This window comes from Vitis vinifera, chromosome 14 (assembly GCF_030704535.1).
Source record: "Vitis vinifera cultivar Pinot Noir 40024 chromosome 14, ASM3070453v1".
NCBI classification, from domain to species: Eukaryota; Viridiplantae; Streptophyta; class Magnoliopsida; order Vitales; family Vitaceae; genus Vitis; species Vitis vinifera.
In genome coordinates this window covers 7,760,691-7,779,645 of record NC_081818.1, presented here as the reverse complement: position 1 = coordinate 7,779,645, position 18,955 = coordinate 7,760,691, and the positions used below count along the sequence as shown (strand labels likewise).

The following is an 18,955-nucleotide window of genomic DNA, read 5'->3' as shown; positions in this document are numbered from 1 at the left end:
AGCTCAATAGATTTTTATCTAATAGAAACCCCATAAATAAACTTAATGGATTATTATTTAAAAGATAAATTTCATCTTTCAAATTGAACTTCTCTATTTTATATGCATATTCTTTAAAGTCTCTATTTCAATTCCGGACTCTTTGAGTTCTCTACTTTTTAGGCAATAATTTGTATGTTTTATATACAAGTTATTACTATTTTCTATATTTTCATATAAGAACTAAAAAAATCATATTTATTTATAAAATCGGGTTATTCAAACCCCCTCTTAAATTATTTAATTAATTAAAAAAAAATAGTGAAATTATGCTTATCTTTGTCAATCAAAATTTTAGAAGTAAGATATATTATTCACATTGAGAGTAATATATAGATTATTGCAAAACCAAAAAGAATCAGAGGATTTTGTGATTCGAGGGAAAATGGTCCAAAAATAAAGCTCCTGGTCATGATATGGTGGAGCAGAATCGAACGGCTACAATGATGAGTTGCATGATATTAAACTACCGACTGCAACACCAGGCAGTGAAAGTTAGAGAGAGAAAGTAGAAAGAGAAGACAGTTGGGAATTGGGAGCCACGAATTTCCTACAAAAGGGCAAAGTTTGAGAGAAGCAGTTTCTAGAGAGAGAAAGACCGCGCGAAATCGAAGGAAACGAATTTACTGGTCGTCTTGAAGAATGTCACTTCCACAAACTGAGCGACACGAAGACGACAAAGAACAAACACAGGAACAACAAAATCGGTTCCCATTGGCATTCACTTCAACGCCATCGATTCTTCTCTTCGTTTCCCTTCATTTTTTCTCGGGAAAATGGCATTTTCCCGCATTTTCTGCCACCGTCCATGATGGGGTCGCAGTGGAGATCATGCAAAGTTTAATTTTTTTTTATCGGTTTGGTTCCAGATTCATCAAAATTTTGGGCAGAAAGGTTATTTTCAGCTAGGGAGGTGAATGGAGAAAATTCTGAAAGGGAAATTCATGCGCTCAGAGATTTGAATACGTGGGCTTTGGATTAAAGCTTAAAATGGTACATCTCTACTTTTGAAAGTCGTTCATCGAATTTTGAATTATTTTCTTCTTAGCATTTTTTATTGAAATGTGGTTTTATTATTTGTGTTCACTTGTTTTCTTAGGGATTATAGAATAATTTCTATTTTCTTTCTTTATTTCTCCATCATATTTTAACAAATAGGAATTCTCTTTCTGGTAGCTTGATATGCATTCTGGTTCCATTGTTTAGAAGTTTAGGTTTTTGAGATAAGCAGTAATTTCACATTCCTAGGAGCCTCTCTTTGTGTTTGTTCCTTCATTCACTTTTCTCCAGGTTGGTAATAACTCGTGTGTTTTCCATTAAGATTATTAAGACAAGGAGGATGAATGTGATTCAAACACTATGCTTTTATGTTCCTGTCTGGAATAATCCACATAACTGTTTTTTTTCATCTCAAAATAAGTTCTAGATCCATTTTCTGGAAAACAAATTTATCCTTTAACATGTGCACATAATTTCTAATTGCTGCAGGGCACTGCAGTGAACATTATTGTAGGTTCTCAAGTCTGGGTTGAAGACCCAGAAGCAGCTTGGATTGATGGACTGGTAACAAAAATCAATGGAGCAGAAGCTGAAATAGAGCTTACTAAGGGAAAGAAGGTGGATGGATATCAAGTCTTACCTTCTTCTTTTTTAGCCATTTTAATGATATTCTTTTCATGTTTGTTGATATTATACTTGCATCCTTGATGATTAGCCTCATCATCCTTTTTTTTTTCTCTCACAATTTGTAAGTTATGGAAGGGAACTAGCTCTATCATGTATTAACATAGATGACAAGTGGATGAACATTTCCTTTATTCCACTAACTAGTTTTGACTTGCTTGGATCTTTTCCTATTTTTGTGTAAATTTATTATTAATTGCCCAAATAGATCATTTTGGACTCAAGTATCATCATGTGTTGGAAATTGTCTCAAATTCTATTTCAAGTCAATTTATAAGTCGTTGATCTTTTCCTATTATGATATATTCATGTAAGGAACTTTCCTATTGATATAAAGGAAATTATAGTGAGATCTTCTCTTAGGAATTGGTATCTTTGACAATTATGTAATGAGTTTCCTATATGAAATCTTCCTATGTAATTGGGAATATATATATAGAAAGAGATTTTTATTAAAAGGGAGAGTATCTTTTTGGGTGTAATTAGAGCTTTGGGATATGAGAGCTCTAGGATTGTAAACAATAGTGGAAGTGCTTCTTCATTTTTATCCGTGGATGTAGGCTTTAGGGTGAACCGTGTAAATTGTTAAGTGTTTTCTGCTTTCATTCTCTTATTTTCGTCTCTCTATTATTGTCTTTTATCGTGGTTTTTCACAACAAGCTATTATTAGAGCTTAAGGTTGTTAGACTTAGAATAGCGACAAAGTTTGAGGTTGAGAGGTGTGATGGAAGAAAAGATTTCAATTTTTAACGCATTAAGATGCATGCCTTGGTGGTTCAACTGGTTTTGTCTAAACCACTAAAAGATAGAGTGGTTGTTAGACTTGGAATAGGGATAAAGTTTGAGGTTGAGAAGTTTGATGGAAGAAACGATTTCAGTTTAGGGCGCGTTAAGATGTGTGCCTTATTGGCTCACCAAGGATTTTCAAAACACTAAAAGTAAAAGAGGCTCTACCAATGATGATGTCTAATGAAGAGAATGATGAATTTATGAAGAAAGTGCATAATGTTATTCTATTATGTTTGGCTAACGAGGTACTTTGTGAGGTTGTAGTAGAGGATATGACTCCCAAAGTATGGTTGAAGCTATAAAGTTTGTATGTGACGAAGATCACCTTGATGAGTTCAATAAAACTATTATTGACTTGAAGAATATTGATGTTAGAATTGATGACAAAGACTAAGCCATAATTTTGATATGTTCCATGCCAAAATTTTATAAGTAATTTGTGGATTCCATTATGTATGGTAGGGCAACCCTGAACTCAAAGAAGTTGAAGAAAAGGGTCTCAAGAATAGAGAAGAAAGCTTTGGTGTAGACTTGGTGGCTAGAGGGAGAATAGAAAAGAAAAATAATTATAGGAAAGGTTAATCCATATCTAAATTAGAGTGTAAGGAAAACAACAAGTGCTTCAATTGAAACAAGGAAAGACATTATGTGAGAAATTGTCTAGAATGTAAAGGTAAAAAAAAAGAAAGGAAAGCTTCTAATTCTGGTAACGCACCAATTATAGAAGAAAATTTGGATATTGCAAATGCCTTTTCAATTATTGTTAGTAATTCAAGTGATGGGTGGATCCTTGATTCAAGTCACTCCTATCATATGCCTACCAATATGGATCAGTTTAGTACTTACCGAGTTATAAATGGTGGGAAGCTTCTTATGGGAAACAAGATAGCCTATAAGGTTGTTAGAATAGGCACAATTGGAATTAAAATGCATGATGACATTGTAAGGACATTAATTGTTGTAAGACATGTTCTCGAATTGAAGAAAAATTTGATTTCTTTGGGATACTCTACTTCAATGGTTGCACATATAAAGTTAGATGTGAAGTTATGAAAATCTCAAAGAGTGCTCTTGTTGTGATAAAATGACAAAAAATTAGTGGTCTTTATACATTGCAAGGTAACACGGTTATAGGTGCAACTATAGTTTCAACCTCAAAAACAATTTCAAAGACTACCAGGTTGTGGAGTATGCGGCTTAGGCATATGAGTGAGAGAGGATTGTTAATTTTGAGCTAACAAGGTTTGCTTGGTAGGCAGAATATGGGAGAGTTTGATTTTTGTGAGCATTGTGTATTCAAGAGACAATGTAGGGTTACGTGCAATGCAACTATTCACAAGACTAAAGTTACTTTGAAATCTATTTAAATCTTTAGAGCCCTTCTTGGGTTATATGACATGGTGGTGGAAGATGGATATTGACCTTCATCAATGATTGCTCTAGAAAGGTTTGAGTATATATCTTGAAACATAAGAGTGATGTCTTTGGAAAGTTCAAGTGATGATGGTAAGCTATGATCGAAAAGCAGACAAGAAAATAGATGAAATTGACAATGACCTGGAATTCTATGGAAAATAGTTCAATGACTTTTGCAGGAATGAAATTATTATGAGACATTGCATTGCCACATATACTCCACAACAAAATGGTGTTGCAAAATAGTTAAATCGAACTTTTCTAGAGAAAGCATGTTGTATACTTTTAAATGCAGGGTTGTCGAAGGAATTTTAGGTTGAAACAATTAATTTAGCTTGTTATCTTATGAATAATTCTCTTTCAATTTCTATTAATTGTAGGGCTTCTGAAGGGGTATGATTTGGTTCCCTTGTTGATTATGTAAATTATTATTATAATTATGTTGTCATGCTTGTGTACATGTAAATGAAGTTAAGTTGGATCCAAGGGCAAGGAAGAACATATTATAAGATATGTAAATGTTGTAAAAGGGTACAGGTTGTGGTGCTTAAATTCAAAATCTTCCAAATTTATGATTACTAGGAATGTGACTTGTGAAGAGTATGCAATGTTGAGTCTAAAGAAGAAAACAATTTGATATAGAAAACAAACCTAGTGTGATAGTAAAGGTGGAGTTTGAGCCTAGAGCTTCAAGAACCATAGAAAAAAGCTTTCAATAAAGCCAAATGAGGAAGAGGTGCAACATCTTGATGATAAAGAAAATGCACCAGAAGAGCAATAATACAATTTGGCTAGGGACAAAATGAGAAGGCATATTAAACCACCTCAGAAGTATGCTAATGAGGATTTTGTTGCTTATTCACAAAGTGTGGGAGACACTATGAGGAGATCAATATAGTGAAGGGTTCAATGGATGTGACTTCTAAATTTGTTCCTACAATTAAGTTAAAGGATCTTTGTGAGTGTAGTTGAGGCTTTGGAATTTGAGAGCTCTAGGATTGTGAACAATAGTGGAGGTTCTTCTTCATCTTTGTCCATGGATGTAGACTTTAGGACAAACCATATAAATTGTTGTGTGCTTTGAGTGTTTACTGTTTTCATTTTTTTATTTTATTCTCCCTATTACTGTTCTTTGTCGTGGTTTTTGATAACAATATGTACATCTTGCTTTCTCCCTCTCCCGAACTGTAAGTCTCAATCCCTGTTTTATACACAAATAAATAAATGAAGGAAAACATGCATTTCATGTGTATTTTGTATATCATATTTCATATTTTCAGTATTCTTTACGGCAGAAACTGTAGAATATCCTATAGTTTCTCTGTTTGGAAACATCATAATGAATTATATTCACATGCATATCCAAATTAGATTTTGTGCAGCAGCTTGAACTTGTGTGAGAACTCCTACTTGATTGGCCAGAACTTCTCTATCTCAACTCAAGGACCTATCTACCCTCTTCTTTCTAAGAGATAGGGGCTACATTGGCTATTCCTGCAGATTGCTTGTATTTCTCTACCCCGATTAATGGTTTTGACTTTTTTTGTTTTTGGTAATGCTAAGGTTGTTGTGAATTTATTGAAAATATATCCAAAGGATACGGAAGCTCCTGCTGGTGGAGTTGATGACATGACAAAGCTATCTTATTTGCATGAACCTGGAGTTTTACAAAACTTGAAATCTAGATATGAGCTCAATGAGATATATGTATGCTTCTCTTACCTATCTCAAACTGGTCAATCGTTGCTCATTATTCTAATAGAAAAATCTTACTGCATCTATGATCTATGTAACAAGATCTGTTGCAAATGTTAAATCTTATGGCAGACTTATACTGGAAACATACTTATCGCAATTAATCCTTTCCAAAGATTGCCTCATATTTATGATGCTCACATGATGCAACAATACAAGGGGGCACCTTTTGGAGAACTAAGTCCTCATGTTTTTGCAGTTGCTGATGTTGCATACAGGTGATCCCAGTTCATTTTTGTTGCCAAGGAACTCTTTCTTTCTCTCTTTTTTTTTTTTTGCTTATGGGTGATCCCAGTTCATTTTTGTTGCCAAGGAATTCTTTCTCTCTCTCTCTCTCTCTCTCTCTTTGACGTTTCTGATGATCCAGTGTCCAATTCAAAACAGGGCAATGATCAATGAAGGAAAAAGCAATTCAATTCTAGTCAGTGGTGAAAGTGGAGCAGGTAAAACTGAGACAACCAAAATGCTTATGCGGTACCTTGCCTTTCTGGGTGGTCGGGTGGCTACCGAAGGACGCACAGTTGAACAACAAGTTCTTGAAGTATGATTGATAAACTCTCTATTTCTACTAAATTGAGTTTAAGTTGCTTGTTACTTTCTATTGATTATGTTGTTAATGACCTCTTACGGAACTTCTATATTTTCTGATGAATGCAGTCAAATCCAGTTCTTGAAGCATTTGGCAATGCCAAAACTGTTAGAAATAATAATTCCAGGTGAGACATTCTTCAACTTGAGTGGTGAAATATGGTGCTAATGGCTATCCTGATATGAATCCTGTTCATCATATAACTTGACTTCAATTCCATGTTGACTTGTTTCATTCATTGGCTTCCAGCACTCAGTCTTTGTACCATGGAGGACAATTTAGTGAATTTGGTACCTAGTTTTGTATCGTTTTTTTCTTTTATTTTATTTTTTATTTTTTTTATGGGCAGTGTTGATTGCATGAACCAGTTCCTCTTAATTTATTTGTTGACTATTTATAAACATGGTAAAATTCCGGAGACTTTTTCTAGTTTTGGTTTTGATGTTTCTCCTAAAATTAATCCTGGTGCAGCCGCTTTGGTAAATTTGTTGAGATCCAGTTTGATAAGCAAGGAAGAATATCTGGAGCGGCCATCAGAACTTATCTTCTAGAGAGATCTCGTGTGTGCCAAATTTCTGATCCTGAACGCAATTACCACTGCTTCTACCTTCTTTGTGCAGCACCACAGGAGGTATCTTCCAGTTGGGATGACTGAGCTACTGAGATGTTCAATTTTTTCAATTTATCAAAATAACTAATGTTAATATGTTTCCAGGAAATTGAGAAATACAAGCTAGGAAACCCCAAATCATTTCACTATCTGAACCAGTCAAATTGCTATGAACTGGTTGGTGTGAGTGATGCCCACGACTATCTTGCCACTAGGAGAGCTATGGATATTGTTGGAATAAGTGAAAAGGAACAGGTATATGTAAAACTATGTTTATTGCATATATTCAACTTCTTTATAACATTGAATTGAGAAAAATGCTCTCTCTCTCTCTCTCCCCCTCCCTCTCCCTCCCTCTCTCTCCCTCACTCTCTCCAGGAAGCAATCTTCAGAGTTGTTGCTTCAATTCTCCATATCGGCAACATTGAATTTACTAAGGGAAAGGAAGTTGATTCTTCAGTTCCAAAAGATGACAAGGCAAAATTCCATCTTAAAATGACAGCAGAGCTTCTAATGTATGAGTGAAGTCCAACTCACATTTATGTTCTGACATTTGATATATTTCTTTATATATTATAGATTGAGTTTAATCTTTATTTCAGGTGTGACCCTCTGGCCTTGGAAGATGCATTATGTAAACGTGTCATGATCACCCCCGAAGAAGTTATAAAGCGAAGTCTTGATCCTCTTGCTGCAACAGTTAGCAGGGATGGTTTTGCTAAGACAATATATTCTCGATTGTTTGACTGGTAAGATGATAAACTTTTGGAATAATTTTATTAGTTTTCTTCACTTGGGTTATTTAAATTGTTTTTAATTCCTAAATAATAGACAAAACAGACCAAGGACTGGGATGCTAAGTGTGCTTAACTTAATATCTGCAGGTTGGTGGATAAAATTAATGTCTCAATTGGACAAGATCCTAATTCAAAATCTCTTATTGGGGTCCTTGACATCTACGGTTTTGAAAGCTTTAAGACTAACAGGTAACAGCTGCTAGAAAAGCCAAAACAAGTCAATAATAAAATATTAAGATAATGTTTTATATAGTTATCTCTGAAGGGCTTGGCAGTACTTGTAACTTAATTTCATCATATCATGCTGTGCAGTTTTGAGCAATTCTGCATTAATTTCACAAATGAGAAGCTGCAGCAACATTTTAACCAGGTAACTTCTCAGACCATAACCGTTTCAGCTTTGATTCAAATTTTATTTTTACTTAAGATGCTTTGTTGATAATTCTCAGCATGTCTTCAAGATGGAACAAGAAGAATATACAAAAGAAGAAATTGATTGGAGCTACATTGAATTTGTTGATAATCAAGATGTCCTGGATCTCATTGAAAAGGTTTTATTCTTTTCTTCTGCATTAATAGCCATTGATTAGTGACGATGAACCTTATATCCTAGTTATCAAAACTGAAGCAGATACCAACCGATTTAGAGGGTTGAGCTTACTCAGACATTTATTAGTGCATTTATATAAATGTGATTCAAAAGTTGTTCTATTCATTTATCTGGGCCTAGACAAGCTGTTAGACATAAAGAGGAGGTAACTAGTAAGAAGGATGTTGCTGTAGAAAAATGGTCGATATGCCATTGTCATAAGTCAGATTGCAGATTGAATACTTGTCTGTTGCATCACATTTCTCAAGGCAGTTAAGAGTTTTATTCTCGCCACCTGCCTGGTCAAAAATTGTCCATCAAGCTAGCATGTTTGTGTATAAACCATATCTTTTAAGAAAATGGTGACTGGGTGACCAGGTTACTGGTCCTACCATCTGGACTGGTGCACTTCTGATAATGATGCCTCATACTCCTCATGTGGCTTATATGAGTGCTAGAATGGCTAGGGTATACTAGAATGTTTGCATCTGCCACTTGGTGCCTCATTTTAAAAACCTTCAAGCTCCTATTTTTGGTTTCTAATAGGCAAAGGATTCTACTGCAATTACAATTTTGGTTGATTTTATGTAAACAAGAATAATTTTTCTATGGCTCTGAAAAGCATTTTAACAGAATGAACTTCAATGATCTTGGATTGTGGTTATATTGGTTGCTCCTGAAAACAGACTTACCAGGTTTATTGAAATGTTAAGTACTAAAACTTCTCTCTTGGAAGGTTATTTTAACTGAAAATTATTTTCACCAAAGGAGCATTTTTACCTTATATACCCCTTTTTTCATGTTTTAGTATATGGCAAGCTTGTTTTTTGTCCTTCCATTTGGACCTGGATACTGGAATTTGCTTTCATCCACAAACTTGAAATTATGTTTTTTTTTTTTTGGCAGAAACCCGGTGGAATCGTTGCTCTCCTAGATGAAGCTTGGTACAAAATTCTCTGCATTTTTCTATAAAATTTCTCTATTTCTTGTCTGAGGAAGGTTGCTGTAGTTCATTTAACATGCTACAATAGAAGTGTTAGTTTCTAATAAGAACATTGATCTTAGAAGTCTGATGTTTCTTTTAGGAAAATTTATAGGTTTTTAAGCTTGTTGTTCACTGGGAATTTTTGTTTTGCAGCATGTTTCCAAAATCAACACATGAAACATTCTCACAGAAGCTTTATCAGACATTTAAAGTTCACAAGCGCTTTATCAAGCCAAAACTATCTCGCACAGATTTCACTATTTCTCATTATGCTGGGGAGGTATGTTGTCATCAGTTGCTGCTTACTGCTGGCTGCTTTTGCATTTAGATATTTTCCCTTATAATATTTATTTTCAGGTCCTATATCAATCTGACCAATTTTTAGACAAAAACAAAGACTATGTGGTTCCAGAACATCAAGACTTGTTGGGTGCTTCTAAATGTACTTTTGTAGCAGGCCTTTTCCCTCCACTCCCTGAAGAGTCTGCCAAATCTTCTAAGTTCTCTTCAATTGGTTCTCGTTTTAAGGTATCTTTTCTTCTGTTATCCTGGTGAGGATGGTGATGGCTTTTACTTCAACAGGACAACTCAATGTAACACAACCATGGAAGTATTGTGATAAGAGCATAAACCCAACTACCACTTTACAGCACTTCTCCCACTGCTCCCTGTGTTTTTTTTAGTGCAAGAAGTTGACAGCTAATGTTGTTACGATCTAATGATGCAGCTACAACTACAGCAATTGATGGACACATTAAACTCCACAGAACCTCACTACATCAGATGTGTAAAGCCAAACAACCTTCTAAAACCTGCCATATTTGAGAATGTCAATATCATGCAACAACTACGTTGTGGTGTGAGTACAATTTAACTTTTGTAGTTTTAAGCTTTTTTCACTTACATATTCAAATTTTCTTAGTTTTAATTCATTCAGTTGTCACTAACTGGTTTCTGTGTAGGGTGTTTTAGAGGCCATCAGAATCAGTTGTGCTGGGTATCCTACACGCCGTCCTTTTTTTGAATTCCTAAATCGATTTGGAATTCTTGCTCAAGAAGTTTTAGAAGGGAAGTAAGTGCCCTCTTTTGGCTAAATTGAAGCCTGAGTGGAAATTTTGTAATTTGTTTGCTGCCTGGGTACTAGGCTAGTTGGATTTTTTCTTTTCTTTTTTTTGAGAATTTCTGATTTTACTTGGGTAGATGTTCATATTCTCCTTTTCAAATCTATTGCATGTATAAGCAGCTATGATGAAAAGGTTGCATGCAGAAAGATTCTGGAGAAAAAGGGGCTTAAGGGGTTTCAGGTAATACAGGAATTTCTTTTTTGCCTGTATTGACTGGTGATAACAAATGAAACACAGGTTCCTTGATCACATCATATTTGTGTAAATAGTACACTTCATTCAGTTATTGCTGGCATCCAGCATATTGCAGCATCCCTATAGAATAATTTCTGATCTATACCTTTCAAAAATTTACAAACACAGACTTTTGTGAACCTTGAATTATGTTAAGCAAAATATTATCATGTTTTGGTTTTATATACGTATAAATTATGAATTCCCATGCATCCACCCATATCTTTGGCAAGAGGTATATATTTGATTCTCCACTAAATTGCTTGCAGATAGGTAAGACAAAGGTTTTCTTACGCGCTGGTCAGATGGCTGAATTAGATGCACGAAGAGCAGAGGTACTTAGTAATGCAGCAAAGGCTATCCAAAGGCGTATACGGACTTATCATGCTCGCAAACGTTTTATTGCATTGCGAAAGGCTACCATTCATGTGCAATCTTTATGGAGAGGTAATCCATTTGAAAATAACAAAGCATGAACATAGTTCACAACTAAATGTAGAGTTGTTTCTTGAAAGCATGGTTTTTTGAGCCACTCTTCTTATTGGAAGGATATGGTTGTAGTTTTAGTTTCTTCCTATCCATTTTTCTTTTGCAGCATAGCTCTCTGGATCATCAATTGACTGATCGTTCATTTTCCTTTTTCAATTCCATTTTCATATGTCTTTTATATGAATTGTAGGAATGCTGGCTTGCAAACTTTATGAGAGCATGAGAAGAGAGGCTGCTGCTGTGAAAATTCAGAAGAACATACGTAGACATGAAGCCAGAAAAACCTTTAACAAGCTTCGAGTATCAGTGCTTGTCTTGCAGACAGGCTTAAGAGCAATGGCTGCTCATAGAGAATTCAGATTTAGGAAGCAAACTAAAGCAGCAATTGTTATTCAGGTTATTTTATTCTTACCATTATATATTTTGAAAGCCAATTTCCCTGTATACTGAATTCTGAATAATAAATGCTCTTTTAAAAAACTATATGCAGGCCCGGTGGCGCTGTCATAGAGCTTTCTCATTCTACAAGAAGCTCAAGAGAGGAGCAATAGTTTCACAATGCAGATGGAGGGGAAGAGTAGCCAAGAAAGAGCTCAGGAAGCTGAAAATGGTCAGCATTGTTTGTCTTTTGCCATAGGAGTTGGGCAAAAGTGCCAGTACATTAATGGGGATTGTTGAACAACCAATTTTCCTAAAAGATTAAGCTTGTAGGAGTTGGTCCTATAATGTATATCGTGCACTCTAACACCCTCCCTCACGTGCGGCCCCATACTCACACATGGAGAGACACATTGGCCCATAAGCAAACAACCACAATCAGCCTTTTTTTAGGCTTAATTAATTGAGGATACAAATATATGGTTGCAAGGTTCGAACACATGACCTCCCATCAAACAAGGCTCTAATTCCATGATGAACAACCAATTTTCCTAAAAGCTTAAGCTTGTAGGATTTGACCTCACACTGTATATCATGCACTGTAACAGGGATGATGGCTTACCTTGTTTAGTACAAGGATTGATTATTTTCCCTGGCTTTTAACACAATTATAAATTGGAATGGGAGTAAGGTTTTATCAATCCTAAGCTTGGGTGAGGGAAGTCTGCTTTTTGTAGATGACTTAGATGATGAGTAAACCCCCAAGTTACAACTTCATGGACCCAGAATCCAGAATCTAAAAAGGATTTTGTAGGTACCCCCAATTAGTGGATTTAAGGCTTTAGCTGCACCGTATGCACCTAGAAGTTTTGATTTGTTGATTTAGGGTGTATAGTAGTTTAGCTAATATATTCATCATCATTGTTTAAGATATAATTGAGTTCTCAATTTCTACATGACTCATTTGTCTCACTTTTATTAAATCTATATCTGAATATGATGTTTGCACAAAAAAAAAAAGACTTAGTAAGATAAACTGATATTTGTTCCATGTGCCTGGTAGTAAATTTGAGGTACTATATATAATCTACAAACAGATGAAGGTATTATTAAGCTGTCCTCTTTATTGTTAATCAAGTGAACAGCTATCCTTTCCCTGTAGATTCAGGTTTCAGCCAAAAAGTTTTGCCTTTGCATCGATAACTAATGTAAGATGTAGACAGAAGACTGAAGCTAGGCTGAGCCATTTTTTATTAAGTACTTTCTGCACAACCACATGGTCTCCATCCCGTTAATGATATAAAAGGATTATGTATGGTATTCCATTTTGGTGAAGGCAGTATATCATGAATTTTTTCTTTTTCCCAGCTTGGATGCTAATATCCCTTACCAATTTTTTGTAGGCTGCAAGAGAAACAGGTGCACTTAAAGAAGCGAAGGACAAGCTCGAAAAAACAGTGGAGGATTTAACATGGCGTCTACAGTTGGAAAAGCGTTTAAGGGTAAATATTTATATTCTGAGGAGAGCCACTAATTAGTCTAGAAGATATTGCTAGTCTTATGTGTTCGTCTGCTTTGAGAAGTTGAGATCCAAGATTGTGACACATTTAGAATTAAGAAAAAAATTACCTATCAAAAGAAAAAAAAAAAGAATTCACCAAAAGATTCTTTTGTTCTTGCACCAAGTGATGTACTTTCAATTAAAAAATCTAACAGGAAACTATTTGACTTCAACCTTTTTTAAGTGCTTAATTTTTTTATTCTACACCATCTTAAGGACTTAGAAATTCTAATTTGTCCTGTTTAATGTACACACTCTCATCCAAAATCTGAAACCATGTGCACAGACTGACTTAGAAGAAGCAAAAGCACAGGAGATAGCAAAATTGCAGAATTCTTTGCAAGCTATGCAAACCAAAGTTGATGAAACAAATGCATTACTTGTCAAGGAACGAGAGGCTGCAAGAAAGGCTATTGAAGAGGCACCACCTGTTATTAAAGAAACCCCAGTTATTGTTGAAGATACCAAAAAAGTTGAGTCTCTAACAGCAGAAGTGGAGAGCTTCAAGGTAATGCGGTTTGACCCAAATTATTACTACCTATTCTCTTCTGCATTTGGACATAGATACCTTTGCAAAGTTTTCTGAATTTTATTGCACTCAGAATAACCAACATGAACCAAAAATCACACGGCATAATGATTTTTAGAGAGTAAGGGCAAATTTTTTATTGACTAGATTATGGATTGTAGATAATAATAGATCAACATGATGAGGTAGGAGGTATTAAATTTAGTAAAGAGTTGCACCTACATTTTGGATTTTAAATTTAGTAAAGTTCTGTTTAGTCAATTTGCAATCTGATAAGTTTATTACTTTATATAATTTGAGTGAAATTTGGTGCCAAAATAAAAATGGCGGAGATCATCGACATAACTAGTTAGTTATAATAATTTGAATCAAAAGGGCCGCATCTAATGATTACTTAAACAGGTGGTTCACCAAAAAGGTAAAAGTCTTGGGATGCATTATTTATCCTGCTTTATCTGTGAAATGACTAAATCAGCATCAGTGCTGTTTTGCAGCTTTGAGCTAGCCTGAAGTGATTGGATTGGTTAAACTTTACTAGTGAAACAACTAATGTTGCCAAACTTTAACTATAGCTATAACAGGATGCATGTAAGCTTTACAAATTTAACTAAGATTCAACTGGGTGGGCATAGGTTTTTTTATATTTCTAGCACTGGATAATGATCTTGTTATTTTGATGATCTTAACCTTTATGTCCCCACAGGCCTTGTTGCAGTCAGAAAAAGAAAGAGCTGACAATTCTGAGAAGAAATATACTGAAGCCCAAGAATCTAGTGAAGAAAGACATAAAAAATTAGAAGAAACAGAAAAAAAGGTTCAGCAACTCCAGGAATCATTGAGCAGGTAGCATAACACTTTAAGAATGATTTTCCCTCATGTTACTGATTTTCATTTATCTTGTGGACATCTTATATGTGGTTTTCTTGAAAGTTTTCATGAATAGATAATTTTTAGTGTAAAGTCAGACAAAGTGTCAAATGATCATGACAGCAATCAAATCTCTGTAAGGAAGATTGTTAAACCGACCACATTCTCAAATGTATGGTTCGCTAGTCTAATACTTCAAAAACAAATAGTTCCATTCTGACTGCATGTAACACTGTTACTGAAAAATATCCATTCTTAACATAAATGAAAGAATTTAAAGTTCCAATTGAAAGTTCTCATAATCAGCTACTGGATAGATCAATTGACCAGTTGCTGGACTACAGCTATAAATGCAAAAAGTGCTTGGTCTGTGACTGAATTAGTTATGATCTTAAGAGAGGAATTCACTAACCAAATACAAAAATAAGTTCTTAGTTCTATGCATTAGTTATTTCCCCCCTTTTTATCTCTGTAAGAAGTAGAAGAAACAAATTAATCTGCATTTACATTTAATGTTTAAGCATTGATGTTTTAGTTTCTTCAAAAGTTATATTGACCTTACTGTTTATTTGTGTTGAAATTGTCTTGTGCATTTAACATTTGATGTTTGACCATTGATGTTTTGAAGTTAAATATTTGAACTACTTCAACTTCTTTTGTCCATTTCTAGTACCATTTCCCATGTTCTATGCAGCAGTTACATGTTTATATTGGGAAAGTAGTCAGTACCAGTCCTTTTGTAGTACGGTTAACCAAACACTTGAACTTCTGTAATTAGGCTAGAGGAGAAGCTTACTAATTTAGAATCAGAAAATCAAGTTCTCCGTCAACAGGCTGTGTCCATGGCACCCAATAAGTTTCTTTCAGGACGCTCCAAATCAATTGTTCAGGTAATCATAGAAATGACTTGTCAAATTGGTGTTTGATATTCAATGTTATAGATGTTTCAGGAAACTTATTGATGTCTGATAATTGGCAGAGGAGTTCTGAAGGTGGTCATGTTGCAGGGGATGCAAGGACTTCTTTGGTATGTAAAATTGCTAAAAATCTCTTTCAAACTTAAAGGTCTGTTTTGTGAAAGCAATATTTTCTTTCTCTTTGATTGATCACCTTTAAAATTATTAGGATCTGCATAGCCCTTCACTAAACCAAAGGGAGTTTTCTGAAGTAGAGGAGAAACCACAAAAATCACTCAATGAGAAGCAGCAGGAGAATCAGGAACTGCTCATTCGATGCATTGCACAACACTTAGGCTTTGCAGGAAGTAGACCAATTGCTGCCTGTATCATATACAAATGCCTCCTGCAATGGAGATCATTTGAAGTTGAACGGACTAGTGTTTTTGACCGGATTATCCAGACAATAGGCCAGGCTATTGAGGTTTGAATTGTTCAATCCTATATGCTAGTATGGTGCATTATCTTCTTCTTTTATGATTAGTAGCTTCCCTTTTTATTTAAATATTCCATTCTGATTGCAGACCCAGGATAACAATGACATTTTGGCCTACTGGTTATCCAATGCCTCAACTCTTCTGTTACTACTCCAGCGCACATTGAAAGCAAGTGGTGCAGCTGGAATGGCTCCACAGCGCCGTCGATCATCATCAGCTACATTGTTTGGAAGGATGACACAGGTACAATCTCTCTCGAACCTATTATTTATTTCAGAAAAAATTCTTTTCTGTTCAAATCTGTTTGTATAATTTTCTTTACAGAGTTTTCGTGGAGCTCCACAAGGAGTTAATCTTTCCTTCACAAATGGTGGTCTAACCGGTGGAGTGGAAACTTTACGCCAAGTTGAAGCCAAATACCCAGCGCTGCTTTTCAAACAGCAGCTTACAGCATATGTAGAGAAAATTTATGGAATGATTCGTGATAATCTGAAGAAAGAGATTTCTCCTTTACTGGGGTTGTGCATCCAGGTACATGAATCTGATCATTTATGCACCCAGTCATGACAATAAACTCTTTTATTGACTTTCCTTTTGAATTACTTATGTGTATAAATTTCTTTTTTGGATAATAATGAATTAGGCACCAAGAATATCAAGAGCAAGCTTAGTTAAGGGACCGTCACGTTCTGTTGCAAACACTGCAGCTCAACAAGCTTTGATTGCTCATTGGCAAGGGATTGTGAAGAGCCTTGGAAATTTCTTGAATACTTTGAAAGCAAATCATGTTAGTGGGGGTCCAGCGGATTTCTTTTCATTATGCCCTTTTCCTTACCTAAATGATAATGATTGGCTGTCTGTGTTACTCTTGGCATATTTCGTGTCTCTTGAGTACATGCCTAAGCCAACTCAAACTATCTGACTTGGCAAATTATTTGTCCATTACTTGGCAAGACCATGCTAGGAAAATTCTTTTCCTGCTCTTATGGTATTTGTTCTGAAATCATATTTACAGTGAAATACCTTTTCCCACCTCTTCTGTTTCCAGGTACCCCCATTTTTAGTTCGTAAGGTGTTCACACAAATATTTTCTTTCATCAATGTCCAATTATTCAACAGGTATAGAGTCAGTATTTCATATTCTATAGTAATTTTCTGTACCGCAGATTGAAGTTTTTTCCTTATGGTCTTGCACACATTGTTATGGTTGCAGCCTTCTATTACGACGAGAGTGCTGTTCATTTAGTAATGGTGAATATGTTAAAGCAGGACTGGCTGAACTGGAACATTGGTGTTACAAGGCAACCGATGAGGTATCTTGGTTTCTGTGCCTTCATTTCATTATTGTACAATAACCTACTTGCTGAATAAACAAAAAAAAAAAAAAATTGCAGTATGCAGGTTCAGCTTGGGATGAGCTCAAGCATATCAGGCAGGCTATTGGGTTTCTGGTAAACCTTTGCAGTTCATCTCATCATTACTTGTTCTAAGGCTGAAGAAATAAGAATTGGGGAAATCTTGACATTTCTATTTCCTGATTCAGGTCATACATCAAAAGCCAAAGAAAACCCTTGATGAAATAAGCCATGACCTATGCCCGGTAACCAGTGTTCCTATAGACAAAAATGAGAGATAACATTCACATCTACCTTATCTCAACCAATCTTGTTTCTCCATTTGCAGGTGCTCAGTATACAGCAGCTGTATCGGATCAGTACAATGTACTGGGATGACAAGTATGGCACGCATAGTGTGTCCCCAGATGTAAGTTTCTATGGATGCCATTACTCAAACTAGGTTCGAGCCATCTTTGTCACAAGGAAGTATGATAATTTTCATAGCACTACATAAATTAGGAAAAACTAACTATGGTAAGTTTTGCCTTGTGAATGTTGCCATCTAGGTTATATCCAACATGAGGGTGTTGATGACTGAAGATTCGAACAATGCAGTCAGCAATTCTTTCCTGTTGGATGATGATTCAAGGTAGGTTACAAAATTCAACTATCTGATGATATGTTCTTTCCTTTTCTTTCATTTCATATTAACCTGATTGGAAATATACCTGGAATGGGTGTAAAGAAAGTTATTCTGTTTTATCTTCAACTGTTATTTAAAAACTTTAATCTTATATTCAGAATCCAAAATGCATGATAATTAGACTTGCAAACTGCTTGAGGATTTTAGCAGTCTATATAATTTTAGGCTTATTGTAATGTGTACTTGGATTTTAAATGTGCTTATTCATAAAATGATCTAAGCCTAAAAGATGTAACAGATTAGATAGAGATTGGAAGAAGAACCGATCTAGACATAACTTGGTAAAGCTTTAGTAGTAGCCAAAAAGAAAAAAAAAAAAAAAAAAAAGCTCTTATACATCTATTCTGACGTGTTATATTCTCAAAGTGGATGCTGATAATATCATTTATGGTGCAGCATTCCATTTTCAGTTGATGATATATCAAAGTCTATGGAACAAATAGACATATCTGACATTGAACCACCACCACTTATTCGTGAGAATTCTGGCTTTAGTTTCTTGTTGCCGCGTGCTGATTAATCACTTTCTCTCATTCCATGAGGCTGGACGGCTTCTCTTTCAGCATCTAACTCTGATGATTATCAATTTTTGTAGATTTACTTCACAACCTCTTTAATTGTGGATTGTCTTAATGGGGTTGATCATTGTTAATTTTGATTCACATTGGAAACTTTTTTCCATTGAGATTGAAATTCCCTTGCTCCCTACCCAATGTAACATTGAATTTTCCTTTGTGTTATACAACTAGTTATTTTTCCCCTCTGGTTTTTTCTTGTGAAGGCTGTACTCATCAGAAGTTCCTCTTCCAATCGGGGAAGCCATATTGGTGGTTTCTTACATAATTTGACAATATCCTCACTACTAATCATACCTAGTATTCTTCAACCATTCCATCACTGTTCTATTTGATTTTATTAACTTGTTGACATCCCTCTAACTTTTTTCTCTTAAATAATTTGACAATATCCACAGTATTGTTTTCATCAAGTGCTTAAAGTACATTTTTCATGGATTCTCTCCATTCCAATTGTGCATTATCCTAGTGAAAATTGACATGTTCACTTACTTTGGAAATATTGCTCAAGAA

General features: G+C 35.1%; 1 protein-coding gene across 1 annotated transcript; it reads left to right on the top strand.

Moving 5' to 3' along the window:
- Positions 1-531: 531 nt before the first annotated feature.
- LOC100243373 (myosin-9) lies at positions 532-18,626 on the top strand. The gene is made up of 38 exons (XM_010661838.3): positions 532-1,032; positions 1,528-1,656; positions 5,491-5,634; positions 5,755-5,900; positions 6,067-6,223; positions 6,340-6,398; positions 6,743-6,902; positions 6,987-7,136; positions 7,260-7,396; positions 7,484-7,630; positions 7,766-7,867; positions 7,991-8,048; positions 8,128-8,229; positions 9,174-9,211; positions 9,406-9,532; positions 9,610-9,780; positions 9,980-10,111; positions 10,215-10,324; positions 10,496-10,556; positions 10,880-11,057; positions 11,290-11,495; positions 11,590-11,709; positions 12,881-12,979; positions 13,325-13,546; positions 14,271-14,410; positions 15,213-15,324; positions 15,414-15,461; positions 15,560-15,814; positions 15,915-16,070; positions 16,152-16,358; positions 16,471-16,614; positions 16,876-16,946; positions 17,041-17,140; positions 17,222-17,278; positions 17,371-17,427; positions 17,511-17,591; positions 17,731-17,813; positions 18,264-18,626. The coding sequence occupies exons 1-38, from the start codon at positions 1,030-1,032 to the stop codon at positions 18,385-18,387; spliced, it is 4,593 nt and encodes a 1,530-aa protein (XP_010660140.1). The 5' UTR covers positions 532-1,029; the 3' UTR covers positions 18,388-18,626.
- Positions 18,627-18,955: the final 329 nt, after the last annotated feature.

What these genes read in the sequence shown, in the direction of transcription:
- LOC100243373 (XM_010661838.3), top strand. An exon ending in GCTCTCCTAGATGAAGCTTG is followed by an intron (nt 9,212 to 9,405) that starts GTACAAAATTCT and finishes TTTGTTTTGCAG; the next exon opens with CATGTTTCCAAAATCAACAC. An exon ending in GCTCCAAATCAATTGTTCAG is followed by an intron (nt 15,325 to 15,413) that starts GTAATCATAGAA and finishes GATAATTGGCAG; the next exon opens with AGGAGTTCTGAAGGTGGTCA.